Genomic DNA, 20,395 nt, shown 5'->3' with positions numbered 1-20,395 from the left:
GCCCATGCTTGTAATCTGTACAAAAAGCAAAATTAAGTGACATTTTATAGATTCCCTGCTCCATACTTGAATAAAACCACTAGGGTCTTACAGCATAATATATATAATAGATTCATATATATGTGTGCAAATATGTGCATATATGTGTATACACATTAAGTTTATATATACATGTATATGTATGTATGTATACATATTAAGTTTATATCATATATAAGTATGGCTACCAACTGTGAAATAATACTTTCTCATTCTGATTTAAAGTAAATTAAATTAATATACCTTGTTAGACTTAAGTATTTTTATCATATGCAGCAATTATGTTATACACATGTATACTGATTTATAATTATCTTAAAATCCTAAGGATTATTTTCTCTAGAGAAGTGGAGCCAATCATTTACCTCATCTGTATTACCTTTGTTCTTTTGTCGAGATGTGAATGAATGTAGACAGAACGTGTGCAGACTAGACCAACACTGTAAGAACACCCGAGGTGGCTTTAAGTGCATTGATCTTTGTCCAAATGGAATGACCAAGGCTGAAAACGGGACCTGCATTGGTGAGTGCCGTGCTCTTTCCCTGACAGAGAACTCTTTGACACCAACAAGCTAAGGAAGGTATCTATTCCAGAATAAGGTGATGACAAAAACTGAGTTAACAAGAAAATCCTTTCCACTAGTTCCTCTAAGTCCTGGCATGCTTGAGCTCTAGAATCCCATCATCATGGCGTACAAGGAGATGGAAGCCCATTATGCAGACTTAGGACCATTTTAAGCTCCTGTCCATCAAACATTTTTTTACAAAGTTTAATATCTACATAGATTAGCATTAACTCATGCCATTTCTAACTTGAAATTTAGCATATCTGCTTAGAACTTCACAGCAAAGTCAAGAAAAAGTTTATTTATAGACTTATTTTAAAATATAATTATTCTAGAACTACTTTAAATATTAAATCAAGGAGAAGAAAATAAATAAATTCTATTTGCCTCAACTTTATTCCTTGTCGTCTATTCTGTAACAGCTTACAAAGTCACCAGATGTCATCAATTTGCAACTTAGAAAAAAAAAAAAAAGAATATAAAATAAGTTATATTTCTTCTAAGTTTATTCCTTGTTTATCTATTCTGTACCAGCCGACATGAGCTAGTAGATCTAAAAACTGCAGCAATTAATGAAAACAAAGTGGGTGAGTAAGATAGGTCAGCAGGTAAAGACTCCTGTAGCCAAGTCAGACCACTTGAATTCAGTCCCTGGGACCCACACTGTGGAAGGAGAGATCTGTCAGCCTTCCTCGTGTGTGGTGGCATGTGAGTTCCCTCCGCACACACAATAAGTAAATGTAATAATAAATAAAAACAGAGCATTAATTCAGCTTACTCGCCTATCAAAACTAGGTGGGGGGGGGAGATGAAAACACTATAAAAGATGCAAATAAAATTGAGCCGCGACCAAGACAGCAATCAAGCGATCATATGTAAGACTATCAAAAGCATGGTGGAAGTGAGCACATTTAAATTTAAGTTGACTGGACTGTTAACTTGTGCTGACGGTAGGAAAGGGAAGACAAGAAAGCCCTGTGTTCAGAAGAAATAGCTAGATGTGGAATACTGACCACTTGTTGACAATTGAGGTACATGAAGGGTTTGTATTGCTAGGAACTTCTAGGGGCGAGTACTGTACTATCACCTTTCAAACACTTTGTAGCTCTAACACTATGCATATAGCTAACTATTTTCCTTCAGTGGAGTAGCAGCCTGTTCTGAGCATCACATACCATAGCATCCAGCAGTGTTTGTTTATAAGAATATTAACTCTATAATTAGGTCTAAGATAATTAGAAATGACATGAACTGAAATATCAGAATAAGAAGGGACAGCAGAAATCTGGCTCAGTGAGAATGTAAATGGAGACATCTATGGCTTCAGTGGAAGGTTACAAAACTACCCAGCTGCAAAAGTAACTTAAAGATGACTCTGATACTAGCAGCCAGGGTTGACTTCGAAGGAGTGCTGTTGCTATAAATAAGAGAGTAAGGGTAAAAGTGGGCATGCTGGCTTTGCAGTGCAGTTCAGAGAGGACGTGGAGATGTCCAGCTGGCAGCTGCAGCTGTGGAACTGGGGGTCAGGAGCCATGTAGCACTATGGCTCCAAATCTGCCTACACAATGACCTTTGGGACAAATAAGATGGCCAAAGGAATTGAAGTACAGAGAAGAAGCAAAACCAAAAACAAAGAACAAAACTCTTTCCACAGTAGGAAGCAAGGGGGTGGGGGAGGGCCAGTTAATAGTGTCAGTGCTGAGAGTTGAACCCAGGTTTCCTGACTCCCGAGTCCTAAATCCGAATTTAATATAATCTCAACAACATAGTGAGAAACATGACCTTTGGACAATCAGCAGAATGTGAATTCTAAGTATGATGACTCCAGGTTTGAAGAAATACTGCTTTTTTTTTTATTGCCTCCATGTCTGTAGACATCGATGAGTGCAAAGATGGGACCCATCAGTGCAGATATAACCAAATATGTGAGAACATGAGAGGCAGCTACCGGTGTGCATGCCCAAGGGGTTATCGGTCCCAAGGAGTTGGAAGACCTTGTGTTGGTAAGTTAACAAAAACCCTTCCAGAGTAATTCACCTGCTGATAGGGTTACCTGGTCTTAGCAGACATGTGTGGTCATGCTCTATTGTTACACCTAGTAGATGTATAAGTAGGCTAGTAAGTTGTAACATAGTCTGGTTACTGCCTCAGAGACTTCACATTGAATTCAATTTATATTGGCATTTCAAGTAATATTATGGCCATTTCCTGAGTGTTTCCTAAGTAATGCATATATATCAAAGTGAACTTCCAATATAATTTAAGTGAACTGGTAATTATTACATTGACTACAATATTTAATGTTCACTGTATGCTATTCTCTGAACTAAAAATATCTCATTCAATTCTTCCAATTGCCTATTTGTTTCCATTCTAGTCATAATGCACTATAGAATAAGGCAGATGGTGAGAGATATGTATAGGAAGATAACCCTGGGCTGGGAAGATGGGCCAGTGGATATGAGTGCTTGCTCGTGCAAGCCTGGAAAGGTTTTTGAGTTTGAATTCCCAGCACCCACATTAAGAAGAAGAAAGAAAAGAAAACCAACTGCACATGGCCTCGTTTGCCTATAACCTCAGTATTAGGGAACAGAAACAGGTGAACACTGGGAGTTCACTGGCCAGCCTAGCCAAAACCATGAGCCTAAAAGTTTTCAGGCAATATGGCAGAGAGTGATAGAGGTAGACACTTTATCCCCACCCCCTGTCTTTCCCATGTGGGTACACATGCACACACAGAGTAACCATGTACTTTTTAAAAATTTGTGTATCTATAATCAAGAAGCTGAACTATTAAGTCATTCATCATCAGACTATTTAAGTGAAGTAAAAAAAAAACTATATGGACTTTTAAATAACGGGGTTTTGATATTTGCTTTAGGGTCTTATAATCTGTTTTTAAAATTGGTTGTCTTGTTTGTCTATTAAACAATTTACAGCAATTAGTTCTGTTTTTATATTGCTCCTAGCATAGTACTTGGCACATAGCAAATGTTCATGCCAGCACCATTTTTATAAGCTATTATATTAATAGAATAAATGTGTAACACATCATTTTAGTCTTCTGTTTAGATATTATAGCTTATATTCTATAACATGCAATGCCTGTCTAGCTCTTGTCACCGAATTTCTTGAACAGCCATTACAGTGATGTATGTAGTGGAGTGTTAGTTTGTTCTGGACATGGATTGTAGGTGCATATCTAACGTTGTACTGAGGAATAAAGAAAGGTCATTTCCCTGAAGAGTTTAAAATGTTCATTTTAATTTTTGCTTTCCAGAATAGGTTTTAAAACAAATTATTACTTTTGTTTTAAACATTTTCTAATGTTTTCCTGCCACTGTAGTGATGGATTAAAGGATTCCGTTTTGATCCCTGATTTTCATGTGGTTTTTCAACTTGCAGAATGAGTTGCCAAGAAACACTTTATTTGTTGACATATACGAAAAAAGAAAAACAACATTATAAAATTCTCCAAGCTATGATGAGCTTTTGTCTCAGTGAAACGTGATTCTGTGTCTTTGTTCCCTTGATATCTAGGAGGAAAATGAGCTTGGCTTAACTATTAAGTCAAAATTAATAATTCAAAACAGAAAAGCTGCGAGCTTGTAGTTATGTATCCATACATCTGAGAGTTTTAATTGTAGGACGACCGGATGCACTAGTGGAGACGGCTGACTGCAAACTCCACATACAATTTCAGCCCTCTGAGGACCAACAGAATTACCATTCCTTCCACTTTTAAATTCAGGCTTCTCTGTCCTCAAGGCACAGTTCACTATAGGACACTTTTTGTTTCTACTGTTAGTGACCAGACTTGACCCCAGGCATCAATACTCACTGCTTCTTTATTTCAAGCAGAGTTTATTGAGCACATAATTTGTTCTGAGTGATGTTCTCAGTTGTAGGAAATTAACTCTAAACACTGTAGAGCAGGTCTCTGTCCTCATGGGGTTTACCTTTCATGGGGAGAAAGGTACTTCCAGGATAAATAGAGTACAATTTCAGATGGTGATTAACAATCTAAGAACATCAAACAGGGCTAGGGGGAGGATGATGCAGGCCAGGGTGAACAGCACCTCTCCAGAGAGTAGGGTGAAGGGGCAGCCAGTGTGGGAAGGTTCAAACAAGCACTAAAGAGAAAACATGCCACAGCCCGGCAGATGGGTACACACCGACCATGCTCAGAGATGGACACAGGGCCTGGGCTATTGGAACACAGCTGGGCAGAAGACAGAGGTCAGAGCAAAGAGCTTAGATTTTTCTCCAAACTGTGTAATGGGAAGACAAGGAGAGATGCGGTGTGAGGCAGTTTTGTTTGGCAATGAGCCCTGCTGCCACTGGGTAGGGAATAAGTTATGAAGGCCGTGATCAGTGTGGAAAGACGAAGCTCACTTCCGTAAGAAAATAATAAATGAACATACAGATCTTTATAGATTCATAAACACTAGATCTAAACACGTGAGTGTTTCCCACAGTGCGAACCAACCAAGAGAACTAGAAATACATCTGAGGAATCTGTTAGTCAAAAGAGAAAAAGGAAAGGCTGGAGAGATGGCTCAGCAGTTAAGAGGCTTCCAGAGGAGCCAAGCTCAGTTCCCAGCACCCACAGCAAGCGTCTAGCAAATGCCTGCAGCTCCAGCTCCAGGGGACCTAGACTCTCTTCTGGGCTCTGAGGGCACCCACAAACACACAGAAGAAACACACACATACACATGAGAAAAAAATTAAGAATAAAATAAATCTTTTCAAAAAAGAGAAAAATTTTGATATATACATATATCATTTTCTTAGGACATACAGAGACATTTAAATAATTTTTGTTTTATTATAAATTATTATAAATTTATTATAAATTATAAAAATAATTTGGGTTCCACGCTTTTTTGTATCTTTACTCTCAAAGGAAGGTGAAACATTTTTACTATTGTAGCATGTCCCTGCCCAGTTCAATTCAGAAAGCTGAGTGTGGGGTTTATAGTATTTCCATAATTAAATCCATTACTGTATTGCTAGCCTAAAATAAGATGAAATACGTAAACGGCAGTCTTGCATGCTGCATATAAAGACGTGTGTCGGCGTAGCCCAAAGTGAAACACATCCAAGCTTGGTTTACCTTGAAGGCAAGGGGACAAGGCTGAAACATCTCATTGGGTCTCACAGCTATAACAGTAAAAGAAAGGGAAGATGGATGCCCAGAACTAGTGTTCAGCTTCCCGGGGCACCTGCTGGAGTATGGATGTTTAAATAAAATGTGCACGTATGAAACAGTACATAGGAAGAGGCACGGATTCTTCTAAGTATTCATAACTGGGTGATTAGCCTTGGCACCATTGTTGAGAATAATACAATGTCTTTAGTTTGTTTCACAGACTGATTGTTTTGTGTGTATATATGCTTTTTTTTCTCTCTCTCTTTTATGTATCATGGCACACGCGCAGACATTAATGAATGTGAGCAAGCACCTAAACCTTGTGCACATCAGTGCTCCAACACCCCCGGCAGCTTCAAGTGTGTCTGTCCACCAGGACAACATTTGTTAGGGGATGGGAAATCTTGCGCTGGATTGGAGAGGCTGTCGAGTTATGGCACTCAATACAGTAGCTATAACCATGCCCGGTTCTCCCCCGTGAGAAGTGACTATCAGCCTCGGCAGCATTACAGACAGCACTCACAGCTCTACAGCTCCTACTCAGAGTATAGAAACAGCAGAGCATCTTTCTCCAGGACTAGAAGGACTATTAGGAAAAGTTGCCCTGAAGGCTCTGAGGCAAACCATGACACATGTGTAGGTAAATGTCAGCCATATTGCCTTTCCTTTCTGTGAGCTCACTTCTTGTCCAGAGTCTAAGCATGTCTATAGCACCTGTGTTCCGTGCACTGAACTGTATCTCATCTCAAGTCTGGACTGACTCAAAGTTTTAAGACATATATTCTGGCACCTGAGAGACTACAAACTTTATCTAAATAAACGATGTATTTGCATGTGTGCATTCTGATAATATTTTGTGTTATATTAAGTTTCTCTTTCTGATTATTCTTGAAAAGTGTTACTGGATTAAATCCTATGTAGATATAAATGTCACTGTGGTCCATAATGTGAGTTTTTAGGAAGATACACATATTGTCACATACTATGAAGTGATCAGATCGTAGGTTTGTATGATGCAAAATTGGTGGCTTAGAAATGAGAGTGTTAGTGACTCAGACAGCTGTTCTATATAACAACCAACATCTGTTGGCTGTCGTCCCTAGTTTCACCATGGAATTTCTCAGTTAGATTATTTTGTATGTTTATGAATAGAAAGATAATGTGATCCAGAGCAAGATTTGTTTGCATTGCTCCAAAATACGTGTTCTTAGTATCTTTATCTAAACTCAAAAGCCAGTAACTCAATTCTACAAACATTAACTGTAATTTCCCCTAGGAAATCTGAGACCTTATTTTCAGCTAAGTTGTAAATATTCCCATTGCCATATATTTAACTCAGCTTTCGGTAGGTATCCAGTTTGTACGTCCATGAGCTGGGCATCAAGAATTAGCAAATAGCAATTGGCCCCACTGGCTTGTCAGATGACTAAAGAAAGCAAACAGGAAAAGAGGGAAACAAGAGGGAAATCCTGTAAAAATTCAAAGACTGTTGGACCAGACCATTCATCCTTACAGCTCTCTTGGAAGACCATTCATTGGATGATTTCATCCTTACTGCTCTCTTTATGTGTTCTACACATTGCTTATCCTTAGTGGCATGCACTTTCTATTTAAACTTTCTTAGTGTTTTAAGGATTTCTTCTCCTTCTGATTTGTTTTTTTATTATTATTGTTTCTTCTTTTTTTCACTCTTCTCCATCCTGTTATCTTTTCTGACATGTTTCCTTGTTCAACTTTAGGTGAACCCAGATTGTCCTATTGCCTGGGCTTAGTTATATCCTCCAGACCCTCTGAAAATTTGAGCCTCATACTTTGTTATTGCATTCGTATTTTTTCCAATGTTTTTCTTTCTAGTTATCCTGGTGTACTTAAAATTTATTTTTATGGTTATGTGAACTTTGTTCTGTGATGAGTTTTCCAGAACTGTAGACACAGTCAATGGCATATGCTCAAACTTTAATCCATTTATTAACAATGCCCTACATTTGGTCCAATGTGGAAAATACCCCACAGCCACTGATTCTCTGCATCTCACATCATTCTGAGTGGTTGGCAGCCCTCCATGCCTACAGTTTTGATCTGACTCTTCACTAGTCAAAACGTTTCACTCTTCATATTGTCTTTCAGAATGTCTTCTGAACAGTTATTCTTACTGGTGGGACTCTGTAGCCAGCCACCATCCCACTTTTTCTTCATTTTGGACAAACTCTTTTTTTTCTGTTCTATTTTTATTCTCTTTCCTCAAAATTGTTGCTCCTGCCCATGCTGTAAATAAACTAAACCACGCCCTCACATCGTGTACCACCTAATTGCTGTGCTCTAACATCTGAAGAAAAAGTAGTTTTAGAAAGGTTCTCATACTAACAATCCAACTCCCTCCTTCCCATCATTGCCTGTAGCTGCAGCTCTATCATATAGAGTCTAGTAACCCAACTCCCTCCTTCCCATCATTGCCTGTAACAGCAGCTCCATCATATAGAATCTAGTAACCCAACTCCCTCCTTCCCATCATTGCCTGTAGCTGCAGCTCTATCATATAGAGTCTAGTAACCCAACTCCCTCCTTTCCATCATGGCCTGTAGCTGCAGCTCTATCATATAGAGTCTATCAGCCCAACTCCCTCCTTTCCATCATTGCCTGTAGCAGCAGCTCCATCATATAGAATCTAGTAACCCAACTCCCTCCTTTCCATCATGGCCTGTAGCTGCAGCTCTATCATATAGAGTCTATCAGCCCAACTCCCTCCTTTCCATCATGGCCTGTAGCTGCAGCTCTATCATATAGAGTCTATCAGCCCAACTCCCTCCTTTCCATCATGGCCTGTAGCTGTAGCTCCTTCATACTGAGTCAAGTGAAGTTTTTCTTTCTTGATGTTTGTATTACACCAATACTGTGTACATCAAAATTATCTCCCTTTGATGGGCATACATTGTTCAGGACTGTTTTAGAATGAATATATCAGTCATGTAAAATCTAAAGTAAGCTTTTATAACTCAGTAACCTATGGATCTTTCCACTTATTGAAGAGACAATGAGGAGGCTTGGATATTTCCTAAAATATGCTGGACATTTTATTGGGGCTAATAAAGATATTCACACTGGGGTTGCAGACAGCTCTGGAATCGTCTAACAAAAGCAACTTACAACAAACAAAGACTGCCCTTAATTAACCATCTGGGACAGACAAGTCACAAAAGGATTAAATTGACACTGTGGAATCCTGTGAGATTTGAGCAAATTTTAGTTTTTAAACAGTTGATCTCAGGGCTTAACAGAAATAATGAACTTTGTTTCAGTTCTGAAAGCAGAAGTCACACTTGGCCATTTTAAAATGCATATGTTGTGAAGCTCCATGTTAATGACTTGAAGTTCAAAGACATTTGAAATTCTGTTGTTGTTTTAGATTAAAGCAAATATTTAAAGAGGAAAGACAAAAATAACTCACACAAATTATGAAATGAATACTTTGGTTAGCTAAAATGATGCATAAACATGGGAAGTGAATATTTGCTGAATATGTATCATTAACAGATTTTGAATCATTACAATTATATTTTCAGCATGTGCAAAGCACACAACAAGAACAGATCCAGTTGCTCTGAGACATCTCCCAGGCCTCACTTTGTCTTTTCTTTATTTCTACACTTCTGCATTCCTGTTCCTACTTCTTGCCATATTCTTCAGTGTTCCATTGGTTAGTGTACACTCAGGGACCATGAAAGAGATGATCCACCCAAACCGCAACTGGAATACAAAAACAATTGTTGAATTTGGATTATCATCTACTTTCACTGTACTTTTAATGTGTGTGTGATATTTTTTCAGTTTAATGATAGCTGGTACCTCCCTTGTGATTTATAAAATGTTTTCCCATTTATTGCAGTGCATGAATCTTCCAACAAACCCAATGAAGCAGAATAGGTGGTCTCCATGTTTCCTTCTGGCAGAAGAATTGACTGAGATGTTAAAGGGGCTGCCCAGCTTAGCACAGCTGTAGACATGTATTTACCACTAGCACTTTGCCATTATATAAAGAGATTGAGAAGTATTTCTCACAAATATGGAAACATTTCCACCTGAAAATACCTGCATATGGAAAAGCTATGTTGTAGGGAGAAGATGCAGGGAGAGAGACTGACATCTAAAGTTTACATGAAAAAGACCAGAAGCTAGAGAGATGGTTATGAGTGCTGGCTGCCCTTCCAATGGAGCTGGATTTGATTCCCAGCATCCACAAGGCAGCTCGCAACAGTTTGTAACTCCTGTCTCAGGGGACCCAATACCCTCTTCTGGCCTCCACAGGGGACCCAATACCCTCTTCTGGCCTCCACATACAGTGCACAGTCATGATACACAAACATACATGTAGGCAAAACACTCATGCATGCAAAATAATCATTTTAAAATGGATAGCTCTTTTTCCATTTAATATAAAAAGAAACCTCCAGGAAAATTTTACCTTTCTAGCACAAGGTAGTTCTTTGGTGGTTTAGGATCCTATACAAATCTGTCACCCCTGTCATCTTAATGCAATTTAGCACCACAGAAAAAATGACAAAGTTGAGCCTTCAGCTCATATATGTGCATATAAGATGATAAAGAAATTTTCGTACATTATAACATAGTGTGGTGCATATTGTAACAAAGTTCATATTTATTTCACTAAAAGCAGACTTTGATGTATAATAGCTCTAAGCACTTTTAAGAGTGTGAATGTAAGATCAGCAGGAAATGTATCTTATGTCAGCCACTGGTATTGATGGCTCTGTCACAGATTCTGCTTACATTTGGCATGATTGTACACTCTGTTTTCTTTCTGAACAGATATTGATGAATGTCAAAACAGAGATACTTGCCAACATGAGTGTAAAAACACCATTGGAAGCTACCAGTGTGTCTGTCCGCCAGGCTATCGACTCATGCTCAACGGGAAAACATGCCAAGGTGAGAAGAGGCTGGAATGTTCATTGCTCCAGTGTGACATGAAAAACAATGTGGAAAACATGAGGAAATTTTTGTGAATAATTATCCCCCTGGCTGTTCCTCTTCTTTCATACTCGTTGGTCAGATGTGTAGCTAAACAATACTTTTGCAAGTAGGAAAAGCAAGAGGGAGGTGGCTCGGTGAAGGAAAATAATGGGGGCACATGCTTGGTGGTCTTCCTTGAAGAATCATTAACACCGGTCATATTCGAGACCTTCCCCACTTAAAGGGAACACATCTTTTAAAAAATTTAACTTTCTCACCAGTTAACTAGGGTGGCAGGGAAAATGAGAGGAATAATTAGTATACTGACTACAATGTGAGGGGCCACTCTATTTTCTCTCATTAGATTGATTTCTAGGGTTATCCGTGGCGAAATGGCAATAATCTCGTCATTCTTTGACCCTACAAATGAAGACTCACAATCATATACTAGTTCTGCTGGAGGTAAAGGATGAAAACAAATGACTTGGTAGTCATTCCCTTTAGGAGCTTACATTCTAATGCAAACAAATGTAAATAAATCAAAATACTAATTTATAGGTTCCATAGTGAGGTTGAGGGCAAAGCAGAGTGAAAATGGGAAGGAAAAATATCAGTCGCCACTTTTCCCTGTTTTGTGTGAAAAACATGAAAAGAGAATGGCACTTTCGTGATGTATTATACTGCAAAATATACTTAGATTAAAAAGAAATAGCCCATTAATCTCTTCTGAGAATCTCCCTCAATTTTATGAACAAAATCTAAGCATGATGTATGTCTCTGATGTTTTTAACTTCTGTCATATACAAACTATATCCTTTTGAAAAGTACACCTACAAAGTCTTTAAGAGAGTATTTTATCAGCAGCAATAAAATTGAGATTAAATTTTCCCTTTTTTGACTTCACAAAAGACTTGCTTGAAATGCAGTTTGTAGATGTGATCTGGAAACAAGACTTGTAGCCAGGATGGCTTTACCTCATATACCAAAAGGCATCCCCTTCCCTACTCTTCACACTGTCTGAGGTCCCCCATTTAGGATGCTGGGGCTGGAGAAGTCTGAACTCAGTAAAGCCTTCACTCTCATCCACCAATCACTGCACTTTATCAGGAATATACCTTAGACAAATAACCTGAGTCAGCAGCATCCGTGTGATTTCCAGTCATGTATACAAATAAAATTACTGCCTATGGTAACTATGTGAACCCCCTATATTCGAGTGTAGTCAAGACCAAACCTCAGATTGTATATTCTCGCATGGCCTTTTCTCTTTCCTGCGGTGCCGTGACCACTGCAGGCAGCACACTCAGGAGCAGGGGGTTTAAGTGCTGACTCTGCATGTTCTAGAACTAACTCAGCCCAGACATCTTTCTAAAAGAACACCAATGTCACTAGGTTTGGTGGCAAATGCTTTTTTATCCCAGTCCTCTATAGGCAAAGGCAGGCAGATCACTGTGAGTTTGAGACCAGCAGGACTGCATCATGAGACTGTCTCAAACTTTAAAAAAAAAAAAGCACCAATGCCCAAACTACCACTATCCTTCCTACAGATCTCTCAGGCACCAAAGGACTCAGGGCAAATACCAAAGCATTTAGAATTATCAACTGAACCACAAAATCCCTTAAGCAAAGTTAAAGGGTTATATGATACACTCATTAGAGAGATTTTTCTTCTTTTCTAAATCTTGCCATTTTTTTTAATTGCCCTCATTTAGCTCAAAACATTTTTCAGTTTTCATTTGAGCTACAGAGTGGAAAATACTGTGAGCAAATCAGAAACAGGTGTCATGGAAGCGTTTGCAATTTAAATGGGTTACATACTTTTGTGGTTTTAAAAGCCATGAGAGAAAACATTTCTGCCTTTTAAAGAATTCCTTACTCTAAAGAATAACTGGGAGTCTCTTTAGAGCTTTAGAAAGTGTTTGAGGCATTCACAAGCAGCAAGAGGCTGGTTTTCATCTTTTTTTTTTTTTTTACACTATGGCCTTGTCAGTAGGAGCTGGGAAATTACAGTGGACAGTATCAGAGGGGACAAAGACAGAGAAGTCTGTCAAAAGTGCAAGTCATCAGCTATAAAATTAAAAAACACAAAAAGTGTGACCAATCAAGATTTGAGGAACAGCGAGGAGAATCTAAAAAAAACCTCAGTCTGATTTTATGCACCACAAATATTAAATAAAAAAGAAAACTCAAATAGGCTTTCATACATGACAAAAATGCTTTGTTTGAAAACTATTAATGAAAGCATATGCTTTTTAGAAGAAAAAATTTAATATTATAATGACACTGAATTTGAAAGGAGTTCTGTCTTCTATGCTTTTTAAGAAATAGTGCATGATTACCAAGAGTCCAGGTTACTCATACTTTCTATAGTACAGATGTATATTTATCCTCGATTATTTTTAAAGTATCTAGAAACAATTGCTTAAATGAATCATATTTTCTAGTGTTGTTGATATGAAATCTTTCCAGCTCACGTTGTCATTCTTTTCTTGTAAGAGAGATAATTATATTATTGCCTCCACTTCAATTTCTCCTGTAATATTCTTATGGTGTTTATTAGATATCATCACCTGGTCCATTATAGAAGACAAGAGTATTATTCTTCTAATTTTTCTTTGAGACAAAGTCTCATTGTGTGGCACTGGCTGGCCTGAAACTCACAGAGGTCCCTCTGCCTCTGCCTCCCGAGTACTGGGATTAAATGGGTATGCCATCATGCTCTGCCTTATTTCTCTATTTTCATTTGTCCTTTTTGTTATTGTTTTTGTTTTGCCTTCCTTATTTAAGAACAGTGAGTAGGCCACAGATAAAGGAGGGTCACCTGCCTAACAGCATAGTACTTACAAAGATTCCTATGGAAAACAGACATTATTACAGACTATAAAGACAGATGTTTTCTCCTCGACACAGACTATAGTTCTGCAGGTCAATAAACACTTCTCACATTTGCTTGAAGCATCCAAAGACCTCTGCAAAATACAAACATTTATGAGGCGATATTAACTTTTGACTGTTTAGACTGAACGTATAATGTGGGAAAATATGAATAATTCTCGTGTTTAGGAAATAATTCAATGATTTTTTTATATTTTTATTAATTTTAGTGTACGAAATAATGGATTTCACTATGATGTATTCATGAAAATATATCATTGCACCTTGCTCATATTTTCCCGTCAAGGTTTGCCTCACCTCTCTTCCCTTTCCTTCACTGACTCCCCCCTCAATAGTCCCTCAGCTTTCATGTCAAACACATGTATTTACAAATTCTTGTGCATCTCTCTAGGCCCATCCTAAAGCAATGAAACTCTAGGGTACTAACAGCTCTTATCACACACACACACACACACACACACTCTGCCCCCATAACACAATTCTTATGGCTGCCACAGGCTACTGGTCTCGATGTTTCTGCATTAGATCAGTATACAAAGTTAGAGACAAAGGGAAATTTTTAATTTGGGGGGGGAGGGGCGGGAAGCCTAACTGAATTTCTTTCACATTCTCCTCAAAGTCTTTTTACTTTATCTTTAAGACAACCTCAATTTATCAAAGAGATATAGCATATTCATGGGATAAAAAAACATAATTAAAAATTGACTCACAGATAATAGACATGACTGCTGAAATAGAAGTGTGTTTCACAGCCGGGCGGTGGTGGCGCACGCCTTTAATCCCAGCACTCGGGAGGCAGAGCCAGGCGGATCTCTGTGAGTTCGAGGCCAGCCTGGGCTACCAAGTGAGTTCCAGGAAAGGCGCAAAGCTACACAGAGAAACCCTGTCTCGAAAAACCAAAAAAACAAAAAAAAAAAAGAAGTGTGTTTCACACTCTGGTTCTTTTATATTTATTTATTTATTTGTTTGTTTATTTATTTATTTATTTTTGGTTTTTTGAGACAGGTTTCTCTGTGTAGCTTTGGTGCCTTTCCTGGAACTCACTCTGTAGCCCAGGCTGGCCTCGAACTCACAGAGATCCGCCTGCCTCTACCTCCCAAGTGCTGGGATTAAAGGCATGCGCCACCATTGCCCGGCTCACACTCTTGATTCTTTATTGTAAGAAAACTGTTTGTAAAAAAAGAACATATTTTTGTTCTAGGATTCATGCAGCCTTTCTCTGGAAAGTAAATGAAGGTTATGGAAGAAACCCTCCAGACCATGAAGTTCTCAGGCAGATTGTTGTGGGCAGGGTGAACTTGTGGGAAATGATGAAATTGGTTACCTGAAATACTTGCCTGCCTTCATACTGGTGGAAATCCTCATGTATCACCAGGCAGGTTCAGATCGCCACAGTGAGAAGATTAAGCAAAATAATAACTTTAGGATCTCAAAAATACCTCAACGTATTTATTGGATTTTTGTGGATGATCAGTCAGAAATCTCTCTCAATCCCGGGCCACACACTTCTCATCCTCTGGTGCTCCATTACAAACCCAGCATTAAGAATTATGGCACAAAAACCTTTCAGAAAGCTTGAAAGTTTCCTTCAGTTCTGTGTTGCTTTCAAATTATTTTATTACATCAGTCTTTCCATTTAATAACTCCGTGAGGAAACCACAAAGAAAACAATGTCTGTCACTTGCCTGCTTCTGCCGTTTTTTGCCATTGCTCCAGGATGCATTCCCATCCCACACTGCTGGGGGTGGATTCTGCTGTCAGAGCAAGTCAATTCTGTTCCATTTGATAAAACTTGGACTGTGGGGGCCGTTTATTTAATCTTGGGGTTTTCTTTCTATAATTTATCTCTCTCTTCAAGAGCTAACTTACCTACCTCACACTGTCCTGTGAGTTTACAGCATGAATCCTTTCATTTTTACTGTCTTCATTCCCTCCCTACAATTTGAACTTCTAGTGCAAGCGTTGCTCATACTATAAAAAGATTCTTCACTTTGCAGAGTAGTCACATGCCCCTCCCCCCCTTTTTTGGCTTGGTCAACGTGCATTTAAAACATTATTTGCTTGACAAGCTCACGTATATTCTGCATTTCAAATGGAAGAGGCTCATGAGTGCTCTTAAAAGCTACCCTCTTACTTTTGCAGCTCTTATTTTTCTTTGACTTTTAACATATGTTAGAGAAACATGTCCTCAGAGCAATCAGGGAAATAAATAGACTGGGAATCACACTCCGCATTTTGTGGCTGAAGCTTAGATATGACAAATAAACTCACTGGAGGACTAAGGTATGAGAACTGCCTCTATATCCCAGTGAAATACTAATGACTGCTACGATAGCCCTTCTTGACCCCAACTAATGATGCCTGGTATCCTTGTGTGGTCCCTAGATGTAGATGAGTGCCTGGAGCAGAATGTGCGCTGTGGGCCAAATCGCATGTGTTTCAACATGAGAGGAAGCTACCAGTGCATCGACACACCCTGTCCACCCAACTACCAACGGGATCCTATTTTGGGGTATGTTTCACCTTCCTATTCCAGACATTCTCCTGGAAACCCTCTGTTTGTCTACAGTCGTGTTGAACTCATAGGAAATCAGTAACCATGAGGGAATGCAGGCTGACCATGTGTTCCTTCTTCCATAAATGCACAAGAGATGAACTCATTAGGCAGCTTCCCCTGCAAGCCAAACCGCCATTTGTGATTGCCAAGCCTTCCTGGATGAGGCTGTCCACCATGGAGTGACAGTGTGGGGTCCAGGGCTCTCCCACAACAGCAAACATTTTGTGGGGTGCAGAGCCTGCCTTTTTGAAAATTCCCTACTTCCATTTGTACTGCCTCAAGCTGGTAAGAACTGTCACCAAGGTAGACTGGTCAAAGGCATACCTTTTCTGTTGCTATGGTGACTCACCACGCAGCAAGAGAAGGAGAGAGACAAGGGTGAGTCACTAATCTGCCCATCGATGATATCGTCCTTACATTTCCTGGTGTCCTATAGTCTTCTTGGCTCTGAATAAACTGTTTAAAATTTTTCCCCTCACTGTCCAAGTACCAAGGTAACTTGGAAACTTGAAAGCAAGGGATAATGTTCATCTTAGACAGTCTCTGCCCCTTGCCAAATACTCACTGGAGCTCATACCTTTTTTCCTCCTAGTAATGCCTCAAGTTACTGTAGCATGCTTGTGTGTGGATTGCCCAGAACCCTCCATAAACCTGTTTGTGATTAATAGGAATGGAAAAAGGAAAGAGAGGATTAAAAATATAGAGATTTACAATGTATCTAAAAAATGCTATGACTAAAGAGTGTGTTTTCATGAAATAGTCCTTTGTGAGGTTTTTTTCCTCTAGATTTCTAGAAAAAAAAATAATTTAAATGTCAGTATGACTCAGCATGAGTTCTGAAAGGGGAAAATCATTTTAATGTAAAATAATATGAAACAAAAGTTAAAAAGGAAGTCACCCTCCCCTAGAAATCCTAAGTGACCTTTAATTGTTCTGAGAAAAATGAACCAAACAACTATACATCCTATTTTAACAACCTCCAACCAGCATTAGGATAAATGTTATGATGCAACTTATGGTCTTGTCTCTAAGAAGCACTCGTTTCCAAACTACATCCAATGCTTTTTTTGTTTGTGGAACTGACTTTTTATTTTAAGGTCAGTGCTCTTGGGACTGTGTTGGAGCTGTGGTAGAGCATGTACTTAGTGTGCACAAGGCCCTCATCCAATCCCAGCACCCCACCAAAAAGGAACTAAAGTATTCTTGCTTACTTCAGGAACTCCAACTCTTCTGGTTTTAATAGAGCAGGGATATTGATACTTGACTGTAGAACATGCTATTCTCTTAGCTACCTGGCATCTCTTTTGAGCTAGTGATCTAGGACATGGGAACGCCACATTTTGTAAGTAAACAAATTGCTGAGAATGACCATGGATTGAGATCACCTATGTCATATCATATCCTGCTCCAAGGTGTATAACCATGTGTTTAAATGTGTGTCTCATTCATTTTCTAACCTTAGGTTCTGCCTCAAGAACTGTCCACCCAATGACTTGGAATGTACCTTGAGCCCATATGCCTTGGAATATAAACTTGTCTCTCTCCCATTTGGAATAGCTGCCAATCAAGATTTAATCCGGCTGGTTGCATACACAGAGGATGGAGTGATGCATCCCAGGACAACTTTCCTCATGGTAGATGAGGAACCAGCTGTTCCTTTTGCCTTAAGAGATGAAAACCTGAAAGGGGTAGTGTACACTACCCGTCCACTACGAGAGGCAGAGACCTATCGCATGAAGGTTCGAGCTTTATCCTACAGCGCCAATGGGACCATTGAGTATCAGACCACATTCATAGTTTATATATCTGTGTCTGCCTACCCATACTAGGAAGTACTCCAGAACCCAGTCCAAATATTTCAACTGCATTAATCCTGGCAATCAAGGAGCCCTACGGTTTACTATCTCTTGAACAGTTGCAATCTCAGCAACTTGAAAATGGTGCTGTACTCCGTTATCTGCATGTTCCTTGGTACTGCTGAGGCATCTGTATGATCCCACTACGGTCGTGTATCTTCCAGTAAGGTCTAGTGGAGTCCTTCGTTATCTTCTTTATTTATTACACTGGAGCAGTTACTTCCCAAAGATTATTCTGATCGCATAACAGGACACAGCAGTGATGTTGTGTAGTAGCATAGTGGCTAAGATCATTCTCTTGGAAACAATATTTTAAAAAATTCAAATAGATTTCTGAGTATTTGGCTATTCTTAGAAGCGTAAAACCAGTTTTTATGCGTTTTTGATAAAAACTTATGGCATAATATAAGATTTTTAAAATACTGATATAAGACTTCTACATCTCCTTTCAAGTTTTTTTCAATTTTAGGAATTAAAAAAAAAAGAGAGAGAGAGAGAAACACCACTATTTCTAAAATATAGTGCAGATATAAGTTTGTTTGATCCTACATGGAACTTACCATGATTAAATACTCAAGATATATTCCCAGTGATTTTGTGAAATTTATCGGAACCTCTTACTATGTTATCAGAAAGTTACTTCCCCTTTAGACAATCACCCATGCCATGGGTCTTTGACATTTCAATATAAACTTTTATTCACTCAGCTCCATAACTTTTACATTCCATATTTTTTATTTTAAGACATATCAATAGAAGAGATTTCTTGATTATTTGTAATCATATATGTTCAAGTTAACATGTTAAACGTCAATACACTGTACATGGTGGTAACAGACTCTGTAAGCAATTGTCAAGATGTATTCTATTTTTATGAAGTGTATATATTACCTTAGTGTGTATTTTCTATATAATATCTTGATGGACTCTTTTATAAAATTATTTTATAAGAAAATTACAGTAAAATCAGCCTAAATAAAGTTTTCACCTCTTTTTCTTAAGAACCTAAGATGTGCTTCCTTATAGATTGTGTTAGGTTCTTCTCTGTGGCTATGATAAAAATACTTGGGAGAAAAGAAGTTGAGAGAGAAGGCCTCATTTTGGCTTCCAGTTCTACAAGAAGAAAGCCCATAATGGCAAGGAAGATGTGCCAACAGCAGGGAAAGCAGGGAAGCCCGTTGATCACATTGCATTCACACTCAGGAGGCAGAGAGAGAACAATCTGGACCAGATCATAAAACCTCAAAGCACCCCCTTGGTGACAGGTGCCACCTAGGGGTCCTAGGGGTGTTGAGGGTATGGGGAAGATAGGGGGTGTCAGAGTATTAGAGGTAGGAGTATTGGCTGGTGTGGGTGCTGGGGTAGGCAGGCAAGAGAGAAGCAGCAAAGCAAGGTTCTGGCCTCCCTGGAATGCAGACCCTCAAGGCCAAACCCAGCTCCACTTAATGTGGGCTGGAAGTCACAGGGGTGTTCTAGCTTTCGGGCATCCCAGCTGAGGGCTCAAATATCACAGCTAAAGGTGATGGTGATGCCATTTGGTGATTTATCAGGGCCTTTTGACTCTGGGGAGAGGCTAGACAGTTCCATAACCTTCCCCAACAGTGTTACCAAGGAAGAACCAAGTGTCCAAACACATGAGTCTATGAGGGACATTTCACATTTGAACCACAACACAGCTGTTATAAATACTGAAGTTTTAGGAATAAAAATAAATGTGTAGGCATCACAACAGCCCAACATACATGGTATTATCATTCATATTTTAGAGAACCTTGGGCAAAGACAATTTGTGCAACTTAAGAGAACTCAGTTAGTTAGTGGCAGAGATGTCACTCTTTCTGTAAAAGTCCTCACTACCTCACAGTTTTGTCACCTATCTGTAGTCTCCTTATATCTCAGCCAATGAATAAATCACTTAAATAAATATGAGAAAACACAAAGAGTGGAAGGAAATGAATAAAATAGTTCAATACCTGAAAGTGGAAATAAAATCAATAAAGAAACCCAAACTGAAAGAAATCTGAAAAAGAAAAATTTAGGAACTCCAGAGGCAATTCTCACCAATAGAATACAAAAGATGGAAGAGAGAACCTTGGGCATTGAAGACATGATTGAAGAAATAGATACCTCAGTCAAAGAAAATGTTAAATCTACAAAAATCCTGGTACAAGATGCCCAGGAAATCTAGGACACTATGAGAAGACCAAATCTAAGAATAGTAAGAGTAGAGGAAAGAAAAGAAACCCAGGTCAAAGGCTCAGAAAATATTTTTAACAAAGTCATAGAAGAAAATTTCCCTAACCTAAAGAACTGGATGCCTATCAAGGTACAAGAAGCATAAAATAAAAACACCAAAGAGACT

The 20,395-nt window shown here is 38.8% G+C and overlaps 1 protein-coding gene across 3 annotated transcripts in view; it reads left to right on the top strand.

Annotated features, from left to right (window-relative positions):
- Hmcn1 (hemicentin 1) overlaps window positions 1-19,046 on the top strand; it is a 442,580-nt gene extending 423,534 nt beyond the window's left edge. The window contains exons 102-107 of one of the 3 annotated variants that reach the window (XM_052737149.1): window positions 437-562; window positions 2,480-2,608; window positions 6,047-6,397; window positions 10,582-10,701; window positions 16,006-16,132; window positions 17,640-19,046. In XM_052737149.1, coding sequence (XP_052593109.1) covers window positions 437-562; window positions 2,480-2,608; window positions 6,047-6,397; window positions 10,582-10,701; window positions 16,006-16,132; window positions 17,640-18,006 — 1,220 coding nt within the window. In that variant the 3' untranslated portion in view covers window positions 18,007-19,046. The remainder of the gene's footprint in view (window positions 1-436; window positions 563-2,479; window positions 2,609-6,046; window positions 6,398-10,581; window positions 10,702-16,005; window positions 16,133-17,639) is intronic. The other 2 variants (XM_052737151.1, XM_052737150.1) reach the window with 2 other exon arrangements.
- The last annotated feature ends 1,349 nt before the right edge of the window (window positions 19,047-20,395 follow it).

This window comes from Peromyscus californicus, unplaced genomic scaffold, assembly GCF_007827085.1.
Source record: "Peromyscus californicus insignis strain IS unplaced genomic scaffold, ASM782708v3 Scaffold_14__1_contigs__length_90479793_seg_2, whole genome shotgun sequence".
NCBI classification, from domain to species: Eukaryota; Metazoa; Chordata; class Mammalia; order Rodentia; family Cricetidae; genus Peromyscus; species Peromyscus californicus.
This window is presented reverse-complemented; position numbering and strand designations above follow the sequence as displayed.